A 17,871-nucleotide genomic window follows, 5' to 3' on the forward strand; every position below is an offset into this window, starting at 1 on the left:
TCCGCATTTTGTTATCTGGACAACTGATCCCCAAAAGGTACTTGTAATAGTCCAGGGTTTGGCGAGATTTATCGGCCAAAGTCTTCCCCTGGACAAGGCTTAAGGTTGGTGTGACCCACTTGTTCAGGAGGTTAACATGGAAGATCTGGACCTTCTTCCTTTTGTGTAGTTGGGACACCTTGTAGCGAATGGAACTTATCTTCTCTACTATCTCCTAAGGGCTTTGCCAGTGGAATAATAATTTACATTCTGAAGATGGTAACAGTATCAGGACATGGTATCCTGGCTGGAAGACCTGCTGAACAGCAGACTGATAATATTCCCGGGCTTAGGTAACTTGGATTTTCTTCAGACATAGACATGCAGCTTCTCCTGCCTTTCTTTATTATTCTTGCATTTGGAATATATAGTTGACCAGGTTCTGAACTGAGGTCGGTTGTACTCTCAGGTCTCCCAGGTTATATCTAGAATCCCCATTGGTCTTCTCCCATATAATAGTTCGAATGGAAAAAAACCAGTTGAGCTTTGAGGAACTTCTCGGACTGCAAACAATATATAGGATAACAAGAAGTCCCATTTCTTGCCTTCTTCAACAGTGAACTTCCTCAGCATCTATTTCAGGACTTTGTTAAAAAGTTCCAGTCATCCGTAAGTTTGTGAATGGTAGATTGAGGCTCTCTGTAAGGCATAAACTTGCTTCCTCATTCTAAACACGAACGGTGTCCCTTGATCGATCAACACCTCCTTGGGTAATCCAACCTGGTAGAAGACCTCTATCAAGGCAATCGCTCCATTTGAGTCTTCATATTCCATATTCTTGCTGACTTCTTCTGAGTTTTGCCTCTTCCAGCAGCTTGACTCTCCACCCGCTGCTGCCTGTTATCCCAGTGGCAACTGGAAGGACTCCTGCGCCTCACACCAAGCCCCGCCAACTGCTGACATCACTTCTGGGCGCCAGACCATTTAACTGAGGTGTGGACGCCAGAGGATTTGCTGCCTGCAGACTGCTTCTGAGTCTTGCCTCATCCAGCAGCTCGACTCTCCACTTCCTGCTGCCTGTTATCCCAGCAGCGACTAGGACTCCTGCACCTCACACCAAGCCCCGCCCACTTTGACATCATTCTTGGGTGCTGGTCATTTAATTCAGGCATGAATGCCGGAGGTGCCTGTGCCAAGGGAGGGGCACGCACCTCTGTCACGTGCACGAAGGAGTGCGATAAAGGAGTCTGCCCCTTTGTGCACTTGCTTTGGAGTCAATTATACTTCACTGTTACCCGCTGACAGTTAGACTCGGTTTACCTCAAAGGAAATTTTTTAATGAAGGTCCATAACTTAGCATGCAAATCTTGGGATGATTTCTCATATGAAGAGTTACATTGTAAATTGAAGAACTGGTTGCTTCTCCAAGAAGAATACATGTATTAGAGAGAACTTAAGAGATTGTTGCTGAGCTGCATCTATCTAGATTTTATTTTTTCATTTTATAACTTTTGTGTGTCTGTGGATGTGTGCTTGGCTATGTATGATATTTGGTAATATTTTGTATATCTTTATATGTGTATGATACTCTTTATATATTATATAAATATCGGATATATAAATTGCTTTGTATTCAATTGACTATACGGTTGACTGTCGATATAAATTAGTATATAAGTTGTTTAAATTAATTTAAAAAAATTTTGAACCTTGAAGAACTCCCATTTCTTTGTTAGCTTGTCCAGCTGGGGCCTTCAACAAAACCTGGCTGGTCAGATATTGCCACTGGTATCCATAAATACAGGCAAGGGTCACCATCTTTTCATAGTCTAGCTCCTTCTGAATGAGAGATTTTACACTTCCTGAATCTACAAGAGTTTTCATAGTGGAGCCATCCAATTCCATCGGAACAGTAAATGTTTAGAACCTCGAGCAGGGAATGCCCACAAAGTTGCAGAAACGTGATGTCGTCAGACTGACATCCATTGGTTCGTCCCCTGTTCAGCGACAATCATGGGCAAAGTGGCCCCTCTCTCCACAGCTGAAACAGGATGGCGGGCCTGGGTCTCATGACCAGTGTAAAGAATCAGGTTGGTACTGCTTCAAGGCCCGCATCGGGTGTCTAGTTTTCAGTCTACAGCATCTGGAGTCCTGCAAAGGCTGCTTCTCTGGCAGTTATGGTTGCTCTAGCATTGACTGAGTCTGGAGGAAGGCATCCGCACTTCCAGGGTGAGGTTCAGGTGCCAACATACCCACTGTCGCATAAGCTGCTCTAACCCATCCAAAAACTGTTCCAGGAGGACAAGGTTGGCTAATTCAGTGCCCATCTTCCCTTCAGGATATATCCACTTCCAGCCTATGTCTTTAACCAGTAGAAAAGGCTCTGTAGACTCTCCCAGAGTTGGAGGATTTCTTCTGGAACTGTTGCCAATGTACTTCTGGGGTGTACCTAGCTCTTTCGAGAATGGGGCTTTAACCTCTGCAAAGCTGGTTCTTTCCTCAGGGTTTGCAGTTTGAAAGGCAGCTTGGCTGCTGCCTGTCAGTAGATTCCCTAAATAGGTGGTCCATGTGGACTCTGGCCATCCTGCCAGTCAGTTCATTCGAAACTGACCAAGAAGCAATCTGCATCCTCTCTTGGAGCCATCTTAAGAATTACAAGAGACAGTGGGGTAGGCCAGACCATTGGGCTTGTACGGCATTTTGCAGCTACTGCTGCCCCTCTGAGAAAATAACCTATCTCCTTGCTTAGTTATTTGGGCCTCAAGTATTTTTATTTTTTTATTTATTTAGCATTTTTTTATATACCGAGGTAGAGCAGAGTAGCCTTCACTCCGGTTTACAGATTATAACAACATGTTACATAAAACTATTGAAGACATTGAAGAAAAATAACATTTAACAATCTGAGAATTGTCATGTCAAACATATGAACAAGGCAAGGTATCCCAGAGGATAAGCACAATGAGTATAAACCAGATAAGATGTACCAAAGGATAGGTACATTAAATAGACTAAGTTCAAGTATAATGATAAAATGGTCTTAGATAACTGTAGGAAACAGGATGATTAGACAGAGGGGGGGAATAAATGACAAAATATGGGAAGCTGTGGGATTAAGTTTTGAGATTGTTGAGCAGGCTGTCAGTATGAGATTGGCAGAGTAGCCAGGCTTTTAGTTCTTTCTTAAAAGATTTTGGGTTTTCTTGGGAGGTGAGGAACTGAGGTAAGGAGTTCCATAGTTTTGGGCCGATGATAGAAATGGCTCTGTTTCTGGTGGACGAGAGTTTAGCATAAGGGAGTGATGGAATCACTAGCTGTAGTTTACTAGTTGATCTTGTTGTGCGTGGAGAGTACTGGATATGAATGATGTCATCAAGTGCGGTGTAGTCTGCTTTGTATATTGCTTTCTGTAAAGTTGAGAGGATCTTAAATTCGATTCTTTGTTCGATTGAGAGCCATTGTAATTGCTTGAGTACGGGTGTGATATGATCAAATTTATAGCAGACCTTGCTCCTTTTTCTTTCCTCTGGGGCAAAGGGGAGTGAGAAGGAAAAAGAAAAGCCTAGCCTATCCAGCTCTAACTGTATGTCCCTGTCTATCTGAGTGGAGCTAGCCCCCTTGGCCCACTATTTTTATCTTTCAGGGCAGGCACTGCAGCCAGACCCATCCAAAAAAAAAAAGAAGTATTTTTCTCTTTTTAGTGTGGGTCTCTGATTTGAGCTGGCACTTTAAAACATACATCTCACTGCTGCTACCATGTGATACCATGGGAGCAGACCTGGTCTTGGAGGGTGGCAAAGGACAGAGCAGTCTGAAACCAGACCTTTTCTATAGGAATAAATTTATTATTTACAAGACAAAAGAGAAATTAGCAGAAAAAGGTCTGCTTACCTTAGCAGTTTCAAATCAAAAGTTATAGCTATCACAAATAGCATAAAGTCTGCCTTCTCCTCCTCCCCAGGACCTTCCTGTTCCCTCCTGGGCTTGCTCTTTTATTCCCCTGCTTAGGGAAACACCCTGGGACCAGGATTACCTTCTGTGCTGCACCTTAATTATGTATGTATGTATGTATGTATGTATTTATTTACTTATTTTATACATTTATAGCCTGCCTATTCACCATTCTACCACTATTAATCCACAACCGTGGGGGTAAATACAATTATACACCATTCAAAACCCACACCTAACCTACTCTTGTATTTTTTTTAATTTAAATTGTTAATTAAATTTATTTATTTTGATTAAATTTATTAAAATTCCTAAGTGAACTCACACTCAAAAACCATTAATTCCTAACATAGTTTTTATAACATATTTTTTATAAAATATAATGGGTGTATGGTAATGCTTCATAAACTACCAAGAGCACTCAACCATTAGTGCCTTGTATGCAATTTCTTGTTTAATCATGAGCACCACCGTCCACCCTGCCCTATTTTTATTTTGTTTTTGATTTCCAAATGTTTCTCCGAATATGTGTAGGTTTTATATAGTTTTTAATTTTGTTTTCATTTTTTAGTTCTGTTTGTGAAAATTGAGTGTGGAAACACTATACATCGAACAAAGAATGCCAGGTCGCCAGAATGTTAAACTGGAGTACAAAATCCCACTTATCTCAATGTTTTCAGTTCTCAAAGTTTCTCCGTAGCGGCACTTGCCCCAACAAGGCCCCGTTTCGAATGTTCTTCATCAGGGGAAGCCACTCAAACGATATATATTACGATTCCTTGTCAACCGTTCTTTCGTATATTCATTGAAGTTTATACTGAGCTCGCTTCAGCGCTGCTCCTCCACGCTCTCCTTTTCGAAAAATGGCGGACCGCGACTATTTCTAAATAGTTTTTCATCCCTGGCTCTAGATCCTTTACATAAAACATCTCTCCTTCTGTCAGCGGTGACTCTGACATACTGTGGTACTTCCTCCTTTGGCATGGGATCCAATTCCAGGAACTCCATCGCAGCAATCCCCCCTTTCTCCCTAGCCTTCCTTCCTTCCAGTGATAATTATTTTAAATAATACATTTATTGGGACAGGGCTAGTGGCAGCCTCCATCTTCCATTTTTTCCCAATGAGGAAAGAAAAGTAATTCAAAAAGGTTCCAGGTTGGTAAACTGGCAGAAACTACTGCTTTCCTCCTATCAGCATAAGACAGTGCTCCCAATTTCAGCAGGCAACTCCAACATAGCATCCCTTCCCCTTTCCTTGCTTAGCAGTCCCCTTCCCCAGCATTCCATTCTTTCTCTTTCTCCTGCACCCGCCCACCCAGCAGCATGATCCATGACCCTGTTGCAGTCTAATTTCTCTCCACAGTTTCTTCCTTCCTATCGGCAGTGCTCCTGCACAGGCTGCACACTCCAGTCTCTGAGCTTCGAGTCACTCCCCCTTCCTCAACAGTGTCAGCACAACCGGGCAGTACCGTGAATCATGGTGGCACCTGTAGCGGCTCACAAAACTGGCTGGCTGCATGTTTCTGCCTCACAATGCTGTGCCACCTGCAGGCAAGCTCTGAACCTGTGTGATATGACAGATGCCCTTCTTGTCATGAAGCTCAAGGCAAGCATCCTATTGCCCTCCTCACCCCGTCCTAGCACTGATTATAGAAACATAGAAATGACGGCAGAAGAAGACCAAACGGCCCATCCAGTCTGCCCAGCAAGCTTCACACATTTTTTCTCATACTTATCTGTTTCTCTTAGCTCTTTGGTTCTATTTCCCTTCCACCCCCACCATTAATGTAAAGAGCAGTGATGGAGCTGCATCCAAGTGAAATATCAAGCTTGATTAGTTAGGGGTAGTAGGGGAAGTAACCGCCGCAATAAGCAAGCTACACCCATGCTTATTTGTTTTACCCAGACTATGTTATTCAGCCTTTATTGGTTGTTTTTCTTCTCCCCTGCCGTTGAAGCAGGGAGCTATGCTGGATATGCGTGTAGTATCAGTTTTTCTTCTCCCCTGCCGTTAAAGCAGAGAGCTATGCTGGAAATGCATCGAAAGTGAAGTATCAGGCTTATTTGGTTTGGGGTAGTAACCGCCGTAACAAGCCAGCTACTCCCCGCTTTGTGAGTGCGAATCCTTTTTTCTTCTCCCCTGCCGTTGAAGCAAGGAGCTATGCTGGATATGCGTGAAGTATCAGTTTTTCTTCTCCCCTGCCGTTGAAGCAGGGAGCTATGCTGGGTGTTAGATATAGAGCTATGCTGGGTGTTAGATATAGTACCTTATATCTATATATATCTTATATAAAAAGGAGCTACTTGGATCCCTTGCTTCCTGAGGTGGGCCACCACCACTGCCATGTATTTTGTGAAAATTCTGGGTGCAGCCGCTAGTCTGATCGTAAGTACTCTGTATTGGTAGTGTTGGCCATTAAATTGGAAACACAGGTATCGCCATGACATCGGATGCATCGGAATATGAGTATAGGCATCCTTCAGATCTAGTGAACACATTCAATCATTGGGTTGGAGAAGGGGAAGGATGGATTTTAGGGGAAACTATTTTGAATTTTTCCTTCACTAGAAATTTGTTCAGTTTGCGCAAGTCCAAGATAGGACGTAGACCTCCCGTCGTCTTGGGAATGAGGGACTATGGGGAGTACAAACCTGTGCCCCATGATGCATGGGGTATACTCTGTATTGCGCGTTGTTGGAGTAGTTGAGTGATTTCCTGTGCTAATTGTAAGTGGTTCTTCTTGTCTCCCTTGGCATAGGATAGGGAGGGGGAGGGGTGGATCGGATGAGAAATGAAGGCAATAGCCCTGATGGTACTATATCTAACACCCAGCGGTCCAAAGTGATCTGCATCCAAGCATGTAAGAAGGATGTTATTCTGCCCGCTATTATATTTTGTGGTGGTGGCCTTGCTATATTCAAAAAGAGGACGGCGTCTTAGACGTAGATGCAGTTGCTTGACCTTGTGTGCATTGTGCTCTAGGTCTTCTGCATCTGTTCTGTTGATGTGGAATCTGCGGTCTCTGTAGTTGTTGATAGGAGGGTAACCGATATGGAGGATATGTTCGGAATTGCCGCCTCTGGTATGGTTGTCGCCAAGGCAGTGCATAAAAACGCCTAGGAAAGGTAGAATATGTTGGAGGGTTAACTAACGACTGAACCGCCACTGACTGCACCTTTAATTGTGATACAGTCTCCTGTAAACGGCTTCCAAATAGATTGTCACCATGGCAAGGCAGATTCGCTAATTTTTCGTGGACATCCTCCCGTATGGCACTGGATCGGAGCCACGCAATTCTATGCGCTGCTATTGCAGATGCGGAATTCTGGGAAGATGTTTTGAACGATTCGTATACCATTCTTAGGAGGTGGCACAACCCTTCTTCCATATCTTGTATTGGTTGAGGGAGACCTGAGGCTAAATCAGAAGTTGGCAGTAGAGTCGGATTATTGCAGTGCATTCTCGTCTTTTTAGCACGTTGCAGAGCTGACTCAACTACTATAGATTGGTGTGGCAATTGTGGGGATGAATAAAATTGTGACTGCTTCATTTTGTATTTGAGGTCTATCTTCCTAGACATTGAAGTGATGTTAAATGGAGTTTCCCAAGATTTTTCTAGGACTGCATCTAGGACCTTATGCAATGGCAGGCTAGTAGGCTCAGTGGGAAGGTCAAAAATCTTGAGTAGACCTAGGGTTTCTGACTGAGGGTCAGGTACCTTTTGTACTTCTAAATGTAGAGCTGAACCCACTTTGTCAATGAATTTGGGGTAGGTAAGATCCTCCGGGGTGAATAAGGTTCTTGTGGTTCCTCAGCAGGATCTGATGGGTATCCTGTTGAGGAGGTAGGAGAAGATGGTGTAGAAATTGGTTGTTGAGGCATTATGTGAGGACTTGGTTGTGCCGGTTGATCTGGCACCGGAAAGGTTGGAGTCGGTGACTGTGGAGAAGTACTTCTGGGCCTTTGAGAGTGTTCCCTCGAATGTGATGGAGATTGTAACGGACTCTGTGGCGAAGGCTGAGGAAGTTGATATGCCGATTCTATTGAAGTGAAGAGTCCAGTGAGCGCAGTGGAAATCTGCACTAACGCTTGCTGTGCCAGTTCCAGCATCTGAGGAGGTATTACTGTAGGTGGAACATCGAGGAATGGCTACAAGTAAGATATCAGAATCTATTGGCTCTGGTTGGACAGGTTGTGGTATCAACCCTTCCTCTAGTCTCCATTTCTTATGGATAGGATCCTGTAAATTTGAAGCCTATGTCGTGTATATGATACTGAGGACAAATCTGAGAACATCTGCAAGGATGACTATGAGGAATGAGATGAATGGGAAGAAACCTGCACCCAGTCGTCTTCTGAAGCCGTCTGTGATGGCGGAGATTGCACACGACCAGAGCTTAGCATTAGAGGTGAAACCTGCTCTGGTCGTGGATGTACTGAGTGGTCCGCAGGTGTGGAAGTACCTGAGATGTGTGAGTAGACCCCATGCTTCCTCTTACGTGAATGTTTTGTTGGAACCTGTTCAGATGGACAGTTGGGTGGTGAGTGACCCTCTTGTCTTTCCTTTTTTGTCGTCCTTGGTAGGTCTGAAGCGCTAAGCATGCACTTATGCGCCTTCTTTGTTGGATACGTCGACTTTATCCCCTTTGCGCCGAAGGGTGCGTCGAATGATGCGGTCGCCTCGAGTTCTGTGACCCTTTAGATGGATGCGCCGGTGTCGATCGATGCGTTGGCTTCGAGGAACTTGCTCGCTTTGAGGGCTGCGCCAAACTGGACGCCCTTGAAGGCTGCGTCAATTGCGGTGCATATGTCTTCTGGAGAATAGCCCTGTTTATAAGTACGGTCCTGACGTTTTTCTCCCTCACCCGCTCCCGAGGAGGAAGGGCCTAGTGAGGATGCCCTCTTTGGAATCAGCGCCTGCTGCTTCTCCGGACCCGATGAAGAGTGAGATTCCATGGGGGGGGGGGGGGGCATAAGAGCTCCGAGCCCGTTTTAAGTTTTAAATTTTTTCTGCCCTTTGGCGTTGTGCCCTGGGCGACGTTCTGCCACAGTGCTTACAGGTGGCCTGCTCGTGGTCTGAGCCCAGACACACGTAACAGGAAAAGAGACCATCTGTAATAGATATTATCTTGCCACAGATACAAGGTTTAAACCCCAATGGCCTGGGCATTTTACCTTCTTTCATTTTTTGATTGTTTTTTAAACTTCTGTCGCTGAAGAAAATTTGTTGTCTGAGGAGATCTGAAGCAAGCGCGGAAAAAACAGACTGAGGAGAATCTGCTTTCCTGTGCGGGAACTCACACGCAGCCGCACAGAGTTGAACTCTGTGTAACAGCTTTGAAAAGCTCCGCCTTCCCGGGCCTGACGGACAGCCCAAGACAGCATGGTTGATTCAGCCCTGCTATCGACCGGAAAAAGACAGCTGGAGAGAAGAAACAGAAAAAAAAGAGACCCTGTAAAAGGAATTAGGAAAATATCAAGAAAGGGAATGTGGGGGAAAAAAAGGCTAGGATCAACTGATTAGAAAAATAAGAACAGAAAATAAAGGTAAAAAAATATACTGTTTATTTTGAGTGTTTAGTAATTGTCATATGCTTTCTTTGGGATTATGCATTATATATTTGTACTTTCTTTTTTTCTTCAGTTTTCCACTGTTCAGAGTCTGATTTTTTTTTTTTTTTATGCTTTCCATTTTATTTTTGTCGACACATTTCTGTTTCTAATTTGTAGTCCCTTATTCTTATCACCTGCTTAAATTCCCTTTGCCTAATCACTCACCACAGTTCCTCTTCTCACAGCCTATGAATTCTCTCCCAGCGTTGTATCCCCTTCTCCAGTCTCTCAGCTCCTTTCCCTTTCTCATAGCCCATGTCCCCTCTTTCAGCCCTATCACCCTCACAGCCTGTCTACTATTCTTCCTCTCCCCCAACTTCACTATCATGTCCTCCTCTCTCTGCATTTCCTTCTTCCTATCTTCCTTCTTAGCCTCTCTCCCTGCCAATATCCCCTTTTACAACCAATCTTCCCATTCCCCAGCCAGCATTATCTCTCCCTCCTCTCCCAACAGTTATTTCAGCACCTGGTCTCACCCCCTCTCATAGCTCCTTCTGTCCTGTCCTCCTTTTCCCAGTATCCTATCAACAACACGATCCCTTATCCACTGCACTGTAGGGCAAACCAAAGACAGGAAGCCTCTCAGTCCTACACTGCTGCTGCTTTCTGGTCCCCAATAGCCACACCGGCCAGAAATTCCACAGCTAGGCTGCAGGGAGAGGCAAGAGGTATAAAAAAGAGATAGAAGCCCTTCCTTCCTGCCCTTCCACAGAGTCCTGCAGCATGGAGCTCCTGGCTCCTGATCCATAGGACTGCAGAAAACAATATTGGTGCCTATGGTTGTTATAGTGCAATGCTGTAGCTCCATATTATTGCAGTGCTGGTTGGGCTGACTTCTCCAGCAAGAACAGCACAGGACCACAGTGTCAACAGCCATTACCTGTTGCTCACAAGCTTCAGCTTTGAACCAATTCAACCTTTTAATGAGTCTGTTACCTTTTATCCAAACACATATTCTTAACCACCTCCAGTTCATACAACAATGTCTCTTTATAGTAATGTAACTAATTATTAACTTATTTATATTTTGCCTTACAGTTCCTATCTCTCCCCACTCCCCCTTTCCGCTCTTCCAAGTTACTCTACCCCTGTTTTTTGTAACTGCTCCCCCCTTGCACGAGTTTAGTTCTACTGTTCATTGCACCCCTTGTTCTATGTAAACCGACATGATGTGACTTGTTCATGAATGCCGGTATATAAAAAAAGTTAAATAAATAAATAAATAAATAAAATAAATATGGTTTTCTATTGAAGCAAAGACACACACCTGCAGTTTTCTGTTGCAAAAAAAAGAAATAAGAGCCAAATGAGTCTGTGAGAATCCACAGAATTTTAAAAGCTGACTAAATTTCTAAAAAATGGTTTGATCCTAGTTAACACAATACAAAGAAAATAAAATGAAAACCATTTTCCAGACCTGGTCATCCATACTAACTTAAATTTGATGGGGGCAATTTTCAAATAGCCCATGTAGCTGCAAGCCACAAGGGGTAGACAAGTGGGGAAACCACCCAGAGCGTCATGCTGCCCTTTTCGGTCAGTCTTCAAATTTGCAAGCGTGCAAACCCAAAAAGGAAAGAGGAGGCTGAAGGCAGTCTCCTCCCTGGAAGCCACCTTGTTCAGCAACTACTCTGCATGTACTTTACCCAAATGTTCAAAGGGTAACTCCGCCTAGGACTATGTCATGGAAGAATTCAGGTAAAGTGCACACATTAAAACCACTCACATAATTTATACTTGTGGTTTAGTGCAGGCAGGCACGTGAAGGAAATAAGCATGTGGACTTTTTTGAAAATATCATGTATGTGCACTGATTTCCTTTCCTGACCTATTGTTATCATAATTTATTTGTTTATATGATTTTATTGTGGATGGATATTTGTATGCCTCCTAGGTATAGGTGGCCTATAAATTTTAAAAATAAATACATTCCCACAGGAACTCTCATTATTTAATGCAGGTAAAAGTCTGCATGTTATGAATCCCGCAGTTACATTTTAGCCATTCTGAGGATGGCAGTTTTCAAACTGACCAATTTACCTCAACAATACTTGAATTGCTTTAGTATAACTTTACTAGGTACCCAACCCCAAACTTTGGAGGGTGTGGGAAATAAGTAATTTTAAATAAATAAATACTAGGGGAAAGGGTCTAATTCAGGGATGGCAGGGAGAATGGGCAGACTTGAGGATGGAATCAGCTTGTTATGCTGAATAAGATTTATGAATATATTTTCTTCTAATATTTTGGACTGATTTATATACAGCATATTTAAGTTTTTGTCCCAGAAATTTCCTTCAGCTCCCTTTGGGCTTCAAGCTCAGCTGGAATTGGTTTCTGTTGGCCTCAGGATCCTGAGCCATTATCTGCAATTACCTGGGGCGGTTTCCCGTTATTCTTCCTTACTCCCAGCTCCCTCCACCTCCCCAAGTCAGCCCACCCAGTGCAGCCACAGTCCTTGACTGAGAGGCCACAAATTGTGGCTCCTTCCAAAACCCAAAGTCTGACTTTTCTAGATGTCACCGTTGCTTGATAAGTCTCCCCTGCTCCCAGTGCCCTCCCCACTCCCACCACAGGGGCTATGAATGCTACCTTCACAGCATCTCCAGCTCTGACTGGCCCAAGTAAAGGCTGCTTTTTAGCACAGGTGCTCCCAGACCATTCTGCAGGGAGGTAGGCACCTGTGTACTGACTCTGCAAAAACCCAAGGATAATGAACAAAGAAACAGACACTGTTCTACACATACAGGGAAGATCAAAGGCTAAAATATATCCACGTCAAAGTGGAGAAAATTGATCAGCCAGCTTCAGGAGATACCTGGGGAAAACAGCTCAATGCAAATAAACAGTTTAAATAGCTGAATACAAAAGAATCATGTCCTTTTTTTCCTCCCTTTGTTTTCTTACCAGGATGGGCGTGGGTTTGGAATTGGAGAGCTGGTCTGGGGAAAGCTGCGTGGATTCTCTTGGTGGCCTGGGCGCATCGTGTCCTGGTGGATGACTGGCCGGAGCCGAGCTGCTGAGGGAACACGATGGGTCATGTGGTTTGGAGACGGCAAGTTTTCTGTGGTAAGCAAGAGAAGATAGTATGTTGGTGAGATACATAGGAGCGATATAACCAGTCATTCAGTTTACACACAGAACAGTGAAGGCATTTCCTGCCAGATAATTCCCTGGTGAAGGGGCAGGGCATTATTGTGTAAGAAATACTCTGTGCAAAAGGGATTGTTACTTTTTAATTACAAAACAAAAAGATTTTAACAATGAATCCATGCATGCTTTTATGACCTTATCTTTTGGCAGACTGTAGCTAATGAGCAAATCACTTTCCTGAACATACCTAGTTCAGTCCAGAAAAGTGGGTTATGTATCCCTACCAGCAGGTGAAGTCAGAGAACAATTAGAACTTTGGGAACTGCTACATAAAGAGAGTGCCACCTGCAATCACTCAGTATTTCTCTGACTCCAGCGGGTGGTACAGATGCACAACTGCAATCTTTAGTTATATTTTTTATTTAGTTAGTTTGAATTTAATTTTTTGGTTTACGGTCACTTCCTGAGGTGTTAGGTGCCTTCGTGGGCCAACCCTCAGTAGAAGCTGGGCGTCCGGGGAATTGGATATTCCTGTCAGGGTTTCGCCCGCCACAGTTCAGTATCTGACTACCAGGGGCTCCTGGCTACTCACACTGTCTCTGCTACAGCTGCGCCCTTGTCTCCTGCAACAGCTTTTCTCTGTGTCTTGGTAAAGTTTAATTAAAAATAAAGAGCCGTTTTCACTGCGGCTGACTGACAAGTCTTCAGTGCTGAGGAAAGGAGAGGTGCAGGAAGGACCAGGTCTTTTAAGGTCGGCCGGGAAGCTGTCAGCAGTGTTCCCCTCAGCTCCCGGGGCTCCGGGTCGTTTTCTGAGGGCAAGGGTGAGTTTTTTTTCTCTGTGTGCCTCGTTTACTCGCCGCTTCCCTGCTGGGGGCCTTGCGATTTCAATATAGACAGGCTCCTTTACCGCGGCACGGCTATGCACGTTTTTTTCTCCTCAGCCGGTAGTCTCTTAGCCCGCAGCACGAAAAGTTGGTTTTTCTGGTCCTGCCTGACTGAAATTTTCGCCGCGTCATGGCTCCGAGCGTTTCTTTTTTTATTCGCGCCCTTTTCTAATTCACTTCAGACTATCGGCGAGCTGCTGCGGATGGGACCGAAAACAGAAACGCAGGCCTGCCGCGCGTGTGGGTCACGCGGCCAGGCATTATATGCGGCCTCCTTATGCGCAGCGTGTTCCCCGGGGTTAGAGGGCTCTTCAGGGCTTCTTGCCTCCTCCCTTGGGGAGGGAACACTCTGTCTCACCTTTGGCTTCGCGGGAAGAGGATTCTCCACCTGTTCTAGCCCCGGTGAGGGAAGACCTCACGGGGGGGGGGGGGGGGAAACTGATGATATCACCCCAGCTGACTCTCCAGTGGGGGAGGGGGACCCGAAGGGGTTTCCCCAGAATTTGTCCTCCTTATGCATCAGGCTTTCCTGGCAAGGAAACGCTCGGCGGTAAAGCGGCCCAGTCTCCTGGGAGCAGGTTCGGACCTGCTTGAGAAAAGAGGTCGGGGTACGGACCCTCATCAGCGCCTCTCTGATCAGGCTCACCCCACAGGGGATTCTCCCCAGGGTATGCGAGATCCGATCCCGGGTTCTGGGGCGACTCCGGCTTCTGGGGTAGTAGGGGCGGCAGACCCGGATCTGTGGCCGGATCAGGCTGATGTGGATACTGATGATCCGGATGAGCCCGATGACCCTCCTGCGGAGGGGGATGACCCAGCGTGCTGCTTTTGTTCAAGCGGGATGAGTTAAGACCCCTTATTCCCCAGGTCCTTGAAGTTCTGGGACTTAAGGTTTCTCAAGAAGAGTCTGACAACGAGGGCATCAATCCAGTCCTCGACGGCATTAGGGGTCCCGGGAGTGGGAGACTCCGGATTCCGGCTTGAAGGTGGGCAGAGCTATGGCAAAACTATACCCGTTATCATCTGATGTTTTGGATTTACTGAAGATTCCAAAGGTGGACGCCGCGGTCTCGACAGTCACGAAAAAGACCACTATCCCGGTTGCTGGGGCGGCTGCCCATAAGGATATGCAGGACCGCAAGCTGGAGATCCAGTTGAAGCGAGCAATCGAGGTTGCCAAGCTAAGCCTTCGGGCAGCAGTTTGCGCTAGCCTCATGCAGAGGGCCTGTCTGTGTTGGGTCCAGGAATCGGCTGCCGGGGCTGGTACGGGCGACAGTGGGGTTCTGCAGTCCGCCCGCTTAGAAGCAGGCATCGCTTATGTTGCAGATGCTTTGTATGATCTGGTGAGGACCTCGGCGAGAGGTATAGTGTCCTTGGTGTCAGCGCGGCATCTCCTCTGGCTGCGAAATTGGGCGGCGGATTTGTCCTCCCAAGTCACAGCTTTGTAATCTACCCTTTAAGGGCAAGCTCCTCTTTGGGGAGGATCTGTATCAGCTAGGAAAGCTGCTTGCCGAATCTAAGGGCAATCAGTTGCTGGAAGATAAAAGATCTTCTAAGAAAGTCTTCCCTCCTCAAGCTAGGTTTCGGGACTCTCGCCGCTTCAGAGTGGGTAGATGTTCTGCACCTCCTGCTTCTAAACCTGCTTTGGGGCACCAGCAGTCCTTTCGAAGGGGTTGCCAGCCCGGAAGAGATTCGGGACATCTTGGTGCAGGAAGTAATAAAAACCTCCAATGAAGCCACGAGCACCCATTCCATCGTCGAAGCTGTCGGAGGCAGATTATCCAACTTTTACATGGAATGGGCAAGAATTACATTAGACCGCTGGGTCTTAGAAGTGATCAAAGATGGGTATGCACTGGAGTTCTTGCGCCTGGTCCGGGAGGTTTTTGTAGAGTCACAAGTGGCCTCAAGTGACAAGCGAGAGGCGGTCCGGGTGACTCTTCAACGACTTCTCGAACTCAGAGCTATTGTCCCAGTTCCGGAGGCTCAACAGGGACGAGGTCGGTACTCCGTGTACTTTGTGGTCCCCCAAGAAGGAGGGCACATTTCAGCCCATCCTCGATCTGCAGAAAGTGAACCATTGCCTTCGGGTTCCTCGTTTTCGTATAGAAACCCTGAGGACAGTGATGGCCGCGGTCCGAAAAGGGGAGTTTCTCGCTTCTCTGGACCTCATGGAGGCGTATTTACACATTCCGATCTGGCTGAATCACCAGAGGTTTCTGCGGTTCAAGGGATGACACTTCCAATTTCGAGCCCTACCATTTGGTCTCGCACTAGTCCTCGCACATTCACCAAGATGATGGTGGTGGTGGCGGTGGCCCTCCTTCGTCAGGAGGGAATCTTGGTCCACCCATACCTGGAAGACTGGTTGATTCACGCGAAGTCTCGAGAGGACTGGGAGAGATCAGTGCACATGGTGATGTTCACAATGCGATCCCTAAGTTGGGTAATCAATGTGCAGAAGAGTCACTTGGAACCCATTCAGAAGTTGATTTATCTCGGAGCACAATTCGATACCTTGCTGGGCAAAGTGTTTCTAGCAGCGGACCGAATAGGGAATTTGCAGGAACAAATACATTCCCTTCTTTGAAGGAACAGTCACACAGTGTGGCATCATCTTCAGGTCCTGGACTTCATGGCTTCAACCTTGGACTTGGTTCCTTGGGCGTTCGCTCACTTAAGACCTTTACAGTGTGCGCTTTTGTCTTGCTGGAGCCCGGTGTCTGAGCAATTCCATCTACCAATGCCTCTACTTCCAGAATCCAGAGCCAGTCTGTCATAGTGGCTGTCACTGGACAATCTGGAATGGGGGGTGGATTTGGACACTCTGAATTGGCTGATAATCTCCACCGATGCCAGCCTCTCAGGTTGGGGGGCGGTGTGTGCAGACAGGTCTGCCCAAGGGCTCTGGTCGGCGAAGGAGAGATCCTGGTCCATAAACTAGCTCGAGACCAGGGCTGTACGTCTGGCCCTGCGGGCGTTTCTGCGAGTCTTCTCGGACAATGCAACAACGGTGGCGTACATCAACCGGCAAGGTGGGACTCGAAGTCCTGCCGTAGCACTGGAGGCACATCTTCCGTTCACCTGGGCGGAGCGCCATCTCGAGGACATTGCCGCATCCCATGTCGCGAGAGTAGAGAATGTGCAAGCCGATTATCTCAGCCGTCAGCAACTAGACCCAGAGGAATGGGAACTATCTCTCGAGGCGTGGAATCTCATTTGCGCCAGATGGGGAGCTCTTCAGCTGGATCTGAACACAAAAACAGTTCATTTTTTCAGCCGACGCCGAGAACAGGGCTCTGTGGGCATAGGCACTCTCGTGGGTCCTTGCCCCATGGGGATTCTGCTGTATGCCTTCCTGCCCTTGCCCCTCATAGGTCGGCTTCTCCGTCACATAGAGCAGCACCGGGAAGGGTGATTCTGATGGCGCTGGAGTGGCCACGTCGTCCGTGGTTCGCGGATTTGGTACACTTGGCTCTAGAGGGTCCACTTCAGCTGGCTCATCTAACGCATCTGCTCCATCAGGGGCCCATATTTTTGGATCGGGAAGATCGTTTCTCTCTCGCGGCTTGGCTTTTGAGAGAACAGAACAAGTCATTTTCACCCTCCTACAGGCGAGACATCCAGCCATTTCTATGGCCTATGTGAGAGTTTGGAAGCTTTTTGAGACATGGTGTCATCAGCGTTCCTGCGACCCTTTAGCGGTGCATGTTCCTCGGGTTCTTGACTTTCTGCAACAGGGCCTCGCTAAGGGCTTGGCATTCAATTCCCTTCGTGTACAAGTTGCAGCTCTAGGTGCCTTGCGGGGAAACATTTGACAGCTGTTCACTGGCAGTGCATTCGGATATTGCTCGGTTTCTTAAAGGGCTCAAACATTTGCGCCCTCCCATCTGTTCGTTGTGTCCAGATTGGAGTTTGAATTTAGAGCTGCGAGTTCTATGTGGCGCTTCTTTCGAGCCTCTTCGTGGAGTTTCCCTGAAAGATAGTGTGCTTCGTGCGGGTCTTTCAGGTTCCGACACAGTGTAGGGTGGCTTGGGTACATCCCACTTTTCTGGACTGATCTGGGTATATTCAGGAAATGAAAATTGGTTCTTACCTGCTAATTTTCGTTCCTGTAATACCACAGATCCGTCCAGAGGCCCACCCCTTTCTTCAGATACCGAAAGACTGTCTTGGTCAGGACCTGCTTAAGTTTTTCATTGTTGAAGCTCTTTTTTTGCAGACATGATTCATGGAGCAGTTTTTAGCAGTTGTTCGGTCTGGTTTTTGCCAGCGACGAAGTGGTAGTCCAGAAATTTGGTTGGGTGCTACCCTTCGTTATTTAGTTCTGTTAGCATGGGCTTGGGTACA

At 46.4% G+C, this 17,871-nt stretch overlaps 1 protein-coding gene and 1 long non-coding RNA gene across 3 annotated transcripts in view; one reads left to right on the plus strand and one right to left on the minus strand.

Annotated features, from left to right (window-relative positions):
• DNMT3A (DNA methyltransferase 3 alpha) overlaps positions 1-17,871 on the plus strand; it is a 502,482-nt gene that overhangs the window by 129,148 nt on the left and 355,463 nt on the right. For both annotated transcript variants that reach the window (XM_029596281.1, XM_029596280.1), the window contains exon 3: positions 12,455-12,613. In XM_029596281.1, coding sequence (XP_029452141.1) covers positions 12,455-12,613 — 159 coding nt within the window. The remainder of the gene's footprint in view (positions 1-12,454; positions 12,614-17,871) is intronic.
• LOC115088229 overlaps positions 1-17,871 on the minus strand; it is a 157,339-nt gene that overhangs the window by 101,488 nt on the left and 37,980 nt on the right. Inside the window, exon 2 of the long non-coding RNA XR_003855728.1 lies at positions 12,452-12,608. This is a non-coding gene — a long non-coding RNA (uncharacterized LOC115088229). The remainder of the gene's footprint in view (positions 1-12,451; positions 12,609-17,871) is intronic.

Source organism: Rhinatrema bivittatum, chromosome 3 (genome assembly GCF_901001135.1).
Source record: "Rhinatrema bivittatum chromosome 3, aRhiBiv1.1, whole genome shotgun sequence".
NCBI lineage: Eukaryota > Metazoa > Chordata > Amphibia > Gymnophiona > Rhinatrematidae > Rhinatrema > Rhinatrema bivittatum.